Source organism: Phoenix dactylifera, chromosome 11 (assembly GCF_009389715.1).
Source record: "Phoenix dactylifera cultivar Barhee BC4 chromosome 11, palm_55x_up_171113_PBpolish2nd_filt_p, whole genome shotgun sequence".
Classification (NCBI taxonomy): domain Eukaryota; kingdom Viridiplantae; phylum Streptophyta; class Magnoliopsida; order Arecales; family Arecaceae; genus Phoenix; species Phoenix dactylifera.
The window spans coordinates 5242889-5249634 of NC_052402.1; the positions used below are offsets into that span (position 1 = coordinate 5242889).

At 41.4% G+C, this 6746-nt stretch overlaps 1 protein-coding gene across 1 annotated transcript; it reads right to left on the reverse strand.

Moving 5' to 3' along the window:
- Positions 1-544: 544 nt before the first annotated feature.
- On the reverse strand, positions 545-6384 carry LOC103705223 (subtilisin-like protease SBT2.4). Its single transcript, XM_039132059.1, has 9 exons — positions 6275-6384; positions 6023-6167; positions 5523-5923; positions 5338-5433; positions 5136-5205; positions 4233-4515; positions 3541-3884; positions 2225-2765; positions 545-957 (listed from the first exon to the last, which is right to left on the reverse strand). Exons 1-9 carry the CDS (start codon positions 6382-6384, stop codon positions 545-547), a joined length of 2403 nt encoding a protein of 800 aa, XP_038987987.1.
- Positions 6385-6746: the final 362 nt, after the last annotated feature.

Consider the following 6746-nt stretch of genomic DNA (forward strand, 5'->3'; position numbering starts at 1 on the left):
AGCTCCTAGTAATTTTCAGCAACTTCCGTGGAAGGATATGTCCATTCTGACCTTCGTAAACTTTTCCTTTATACTCAGGCTTTGAGCCCTGTTTGTATCAAAATAAATGTTTATAAGAGAGAGAAAAAATAGAATAAAAACTAATCTTAGCCTCTTAGGACAAGAGCATGATAGAGCAGTACAACGAGATGAACCTGAACTATGTTAATGAGCCAGAGCCATAATCTATTGTACCAAAGCTCAAATTGCACTGAGTAATTCTCTCTGGAAAATCTTTTTGTCCATTCGACTAACAGAGAGGCCCATCGCACTGTCATAAAACGATATCGACTTCTAAACAATTGCGTTCCGTTGGCAAGCAGCGATATGACAAAGTGGTGGAAACGGTAGAAGTTGATCATTACACAAGAGTCCAGGATTGATCGGCAGTACCTTCAGGAGTAGGGTAGATTTTGGTGTTCTTCCAGGTGCTTTAAACAATAATAATAACAAGACAGCTGTTTCTTGTTTAAGCAAATAAGATGGTTGCTTGTTTGATTTTTGCTCATTGCAGTGACACGGGCAGAACTGCTAAAGGCAGCCTCACTATGTGATCTAGAGCCCCAGTGAGAACAATCTCACCAAATCTGAATGAGTCCGATGCGTGAGTAATGTTGAACTTTATCTCCAAATGCTGTGTTCCTTCTGGTATCATATGGAACCAAGATGGTTGCACGCTAACCTTGATCCCTTCTGGTGGTTGAATGGAACACGAGTATGTCTCTGTCCTGTTCGCCACATTCTTGACGCTGCGCCGGACTAGCTGAAACCCTCGTAAAGCTGATATAGTAATTGATGGAAGATTAAGATCCGATGGAGATTCAAATGGTTTATTGCATGGTGTTCCGGTGGCAGATCGCACTGCAGTAGGATCGATGTTGGGCAACGAGCACAGAAAGCTAATATAATCCTCAAAGCCTATGGCAAGAAGCAAATCCAGGCCATTTTGAGTGCATTTAGTCCTCAAACACTGAAGATTATGATAACTTTTATATCCCCTGACCGTGGTGTTCTATTGTAATTAATAAAAGCAACAAAACTAAAGCTAGTTCAGCCTTGGACTAGTTTACTTGTGAATATAATAATACCTATTAAACAAATGGTATTAATTTCTATATACACTAATAGTAGTCTGTTACTTTATCAAGTTAATAAAGTCTTCAGTAGCTGCATTTAAGTGACTGGGATCCACCCCCATCTCCTCTCGGGTTTGGAGGAGGGCTGCTCCTTATTGTGTAGCCCAACACAAATATACCAATTCCACCCAAACAACCTAACAAACAGTAGTTAAAAATTGGAGTTAAATAGGAAGTTCCTATAGTTTTGTTATTGTTCTGTGAGATTTTTTTCTCTTTTCGGATCCTCATGTAAAATGGCGTGATGTTGACCATCGTATTATAATGATGGCGTGATGTTGACCATCGTATTATAATGATGGAATTATATCTCTTCACGAATATTGTAAAGATATTTTTGCCCCAGTCAATGAGATTCACGTATACTAGTTGGTAAAATGGAATGTTCAGTTCCTCAGAGTAACTAATTTAAGAAGGACGGATTAATTTATGCGATTACAATCAAATTGAATATCTTAAATTTTTGAATAATCAAGTTAAGTTTTTGAGATGTAAGAAAGGAAGAATAATATACATATATGATATGAAGAAGAGATTGAAAAAAATAATAGGGCACAAAACCGGATGATTAACGTATTTAAAAAAATATATATCGAGTTCTCCTATGTTAGACTCCATGTAAGCTCCCCAACAGATTTTGAGTTCAAACATGAAAAAAACAACACTTCAATTATATTAATTTTAAGATTTAAAATAACGTTAGAAATTACAAAAAAAATTATTTTCTTCAAATAGAAAGTAAAAATATCGAATAATATTTATTATTTTGTAACAAAACAGTCGTTATATCATGATAACAGCCGTTAAGAAGAAATGCTGGGAATCCCGACCCTGTTGCTGCCGAAAGGTTTCTGGAGGAGGGGATAGCTATTTATACTACCGTCCTTTTACTCTACGTAGGCATTAAACTATTTTGGTATGAGAAAACCTTCACGACGGGCATTAAAAGTTTATACAAGTGTAGTTATTATTTTTTATTTTCTAATAATGACTCTGATTTTAAAACCTTTCCATGAGGATAAAATCTAGTAGCTGGTAGTATAGTTTACCTGATGAGAAGACGAGGCCCGGGTCTAGTGCAGCTGAAGGATTGATAAAACCAGCACCATGGTCGAACGGAGTGGAGGGATACAAAGAGTACAGCTCGGGACCTTGCGCCATGATGGGCTGCCCACGATCATCGTGTTTCTTGGCGGTGGTGGACATGGCCGAGGCAATCATGGATGGCGTCCACGACGGGTGGGTTTGCTTGACGAGCGCTGCCACTCCGGCGATGTGAGGCGTCGCCATGCTCGTCCCCGACAGCAGCGCGAAATGGTTGCCGGAGAGTATGGGATCGAGTGCACTGGTAGGGCTCCAAGCGGCCCATATTTGCTGTCCAGGAGCAAGGATGTCAGGCTTCAGCACGTCTGCCGGATTCATTTTATTGTCGATGATGTCGGGCCCTCTTGATGAGAACCTTGCAACGATGGGCGCTGGATCCGTGAACGCAGCGACTCTGCCTTCCCCAATCGCTGCGCTACCACTGTAGCTGATGACTGCCCCTCTGGAGTCTCTGTAAGTGTGCTTCTCGTAGTATTCCCAAAGGATCTGTGCAGCCATTAAGTTTTCTTTCAGCTTTTAGTTTTTAGGATATGCTGTTATTTTTTGAGTAATATATGTGTTGAATTGTTGCTAAGGCTGACTTTAAAAACTTAAAAAGCTATTTTACTACTTGTCTAAACTTAAAAGTTTTGAAGTTTTAGATACAGATCTCTATGAAGGTTATTGTTTGTTAAAGAAAAGAGAAGAATGAGGAAAAATGAAAAAGAATTGAGTAACAAGAAATTATTTTACTGGATGTTGCTTTGATACCTTTCATTCCCCCCCCCCCCCCCCCCTCGAGCTATTTATTCAATTTCACTGGATGGATTAGTTTTGAAAGTTATAGCCCATCAGTACTGCTCCTTGATTACCTGAGCTACTGATCAAAATTAGTAATTTCCATTAATATTGAATCATTCTACTTTAAATAGAGTTTTTCCGATCTCATATATGCGACTGCTGCTCTTTATTTATTTTTGTTTTTTTTTTTATCGTGTTCAAAAGCTCTTGCTTGAACTCCAAGCATCTCCTCAAGAAATCTCAACTTCAGAACTAGAAAAAATGGTTTTAAATAATAATAATACTAATAATTTTTAAAATTTAAGCTTTCAAACTTATTAGAACCTTTGACTTATCCCGTTTGATCACAACCAAACATCTTGATCTGATATTACAAAGTCGCAGCATGCAACTCGACACCACAAGAAGCATCATTAATTAATTATGTGGCCGACATCCGAATGCTTCCCGAGTTCAACTAAATTGGAACAAATGAACTGACCTGCGCATCGGCTACTCGGGGGATCATAATGCCTGGAATGGGAAAGGGAAGTGGCTCTGCAATGAAATCTCCATATTGAGGATTGGCGACAAGGATGAAGCCAATAAATCGAAGGGCCTTTGCACAGTCGAGGATGGCGGCGACGGTCGAGGTTCCATTGAGAAAGGATTCTGAGAATGAGCATATGACTATGCTGCCGAGCACCACCGCTGGCTGCAGTGCCTCTGGATGCTGGCAATCCTCCATATATCGTAGGGTTGATGCAGGGTGGCTACGGTTCGCCGATGCAGCATCCCTGGCCGATACCAGCTTAAATGGGATGTGCCCATCTCCAGGAGTTGGTGCTAACGATTGCAAGAAAGAAAAACAATAAATATTGTTGTCATATTAATTGTGCAAGCTTAAAACAGGCCTAAAGGAGGATGTTGGGCACACTGGCATGGTACGTAGGAAAAAGAACAAAACTTCTGCCGATTCAAATAGTGCTAGTGCTCATTTGAATGCCTTTGCACAATAAGATCAACCTACATCTACCTAATAACATTTATATAACTTATACTTCAGTAAATGGACAAACTCAAGTGAGACTATTTTCTCAGAAGAATTAAAGAAAACCTTAATGAGACCTTATCTATGGGGTGGGAGGGAGACAAATGTTTAACTAAACCATCATTGTTTGTAGGAAAACATGCCTGATAAGCCTACACCATGGAGTTGGCGACCGTCACCCATGATAAGGGTAGGGGTGTAACTTCTGCCTGTGGTGCTGGCTGCAACTCCCATTGTCCAAGGACTGAAGGACACGACAGTAGCTTCTCCAGGACCTTTATTCCCGGCTGCTTGCACCACAAACAGGCCAGCCCTTCTTGCAAATAACAAAGAGATGGCAAATACGCTCATAAAAGTTGGAGTAACCTCTGGTGGTTCGTTTGGCCCAACAGACAGAACTATCACATCTACCCTATCTTGAGCTGCCTGTAATATCATTACAAGAAACACTTTAGTAATTAAATAGAATTAGCAGGGAATTTATGCAATTGAGATAAATCATAATAGCACATACATGTGGTAGCTAGTGTATATATATGTACAGTATAGCATGCATGCACATGTAATAGTGTACATACATGTAGTACTGTAATCGACATAAATCATAATGGCATATACATGTACTAGTGTACAATATATTAAGCAGAGGTCTAATAAACTTTTTACATCCAAAGTCTCATAAAACAAAGGTTTTCCATGAAGTTGTTGTATCTCAAGGACAGTTTGCCATCAACTGGATCAGGATAGGACGACTGATGAAGAAGAAGAAGTTGTAATCTCAAGGACAGTTGTCCATCAACTGCAGCAGGATAGGACGACTGATAAAGAAGAAGAGGAGGAGGAGGAGGAGGAAGGAGTTGTATCTCAAGGACAGTTTGCCATCAAGTGCATCAGGACAGGACGACTGATAAAGAGGAAGAAGAAAGAGAAAATCGAGCATGAGTTAGCAGAAATACTTCTTTGACAATATAGAGCGTACTATAATAATTAAAACTATCATAGGGTAGTGAAATAGTAACAGAGTACTTATATCAAGGGATGCTTACTTGATCGATTGCAGAAACCAGGTCAGCAATAGTTCCTCCTTCAGGATATATAGCCTTATAAATGGCCAGTCTGTTTACAAACACGGATAGCTAGCTCATGAACATAGACTGCTTTCAAGCATGTATATACATCTTCTACCCTTCTATAACAATCTACAACTATATCAATTGAATAGAAAAACAAAATTACTACTAATCTTACCGTGCTCGGGGGGCCATTCCACTTGCAGACCCGTACATGAAGCCATTCGCCACCACTGGAACTCCCCAGTTGCCAGCAGCAATTGAAGCCACATGACTCGAATACAAAACCCTCACTTTTAGCTTATCGGTCTCAACGTACGTTAATCGAAAACTTTGCCTCGTATCCAGTGCACTATCACTTACCTTCCATGTCCAACCTGATCAAAGGGAGACAGGTCTTTCGAAGCATTTAGACGAAGAGCTGCCGTAGCACCCGCCGAGAAGTACCTTGCTGACACTATCTTACCGTTGCACGAGCCCACCGGAAACTGCGTACCCAGTTGACAAGCACCATCGGAGAACTGGGTGCCCCGATGCACTTCATATGGGTTCGAAGGGTCGTAAGCAAAACTTGGGTGCGTGGGATCGATGCCTGTGTCGATGACTCCGATCGTTATTCCTTCTCCTGCATGCTTCTCACCCCCTTCTCGGCTCCATATTCCTTGGGGTAGGCCAAGCAAGTGAGGTGTGTAGGTGGTCATCAGCTCTGCGCCCCTATCCTTCTCTATCCGCAGCACCCCAGGAGCCAATTCAAGTCTCATTGCCTGGATCAAACATGTTCATAAAAATTTGACATCCGACTTGCACCATTTAACGAGTTAACGATCGATACAGCATGCAAATTGGTGGTTTATGGGCTTCACTTGAGATGGAGTGGTGTGTACAGCGAAGCCATCGACGATGTGGTGGAAGCTACAGAGTTTGTTGTAGGATCCAGCATCTAGGGTGCTCTGGAGAAGCTGGTCATGGGACTCCACCAAACGCGCCGCATGCGCCTTGCATGACTCACTGAGTCCAACCGATATGCACCGAGTCAGACATTGAAACCAAGTTCAGTAAAATGTTTTATATGTGAATAAGTGTTTTACGTTTGCTACCATTCATGAGGTTGTAACCGATTGTGTTGTCCAGGTGGTGTTGCTCCTTGTCGAAATGCCACAGGTTCGCCATCCATTAGGACTAGATAGATGGCTCGTTCTCCATCCAATAAGCCTGGTTCAGCCATCCTTAATGGAACAAGAAGAAGAAGCAGAGAAGATATGACGAGAGATTGGATGCATGAGAGAGAGAGTTTTGGGTATCCCTTCATTGTGGCAGAACAATATTAGAGAATGGGAGAAGGGTGCTAAATAGCAAGAAGGCAGGCTAGAGTTACGAGCTCTAAAGCCTTAAACCGTGCAAAGGGACTCTGAAATAACGTTAGGGGTGGCGAGAACGTCACTATTTGCTGTAACCGTTAGCTTTTCGACGGCAGTTCATGGATTTTGAGGTGCAGGTGGGAGGTACGCGAGAGAAACCTGAACGGCTTTTTTATTACCATTGTCCTGTTCTCTTTCTTCTCGTCTTCTTTGATTTCGACAGAATGCA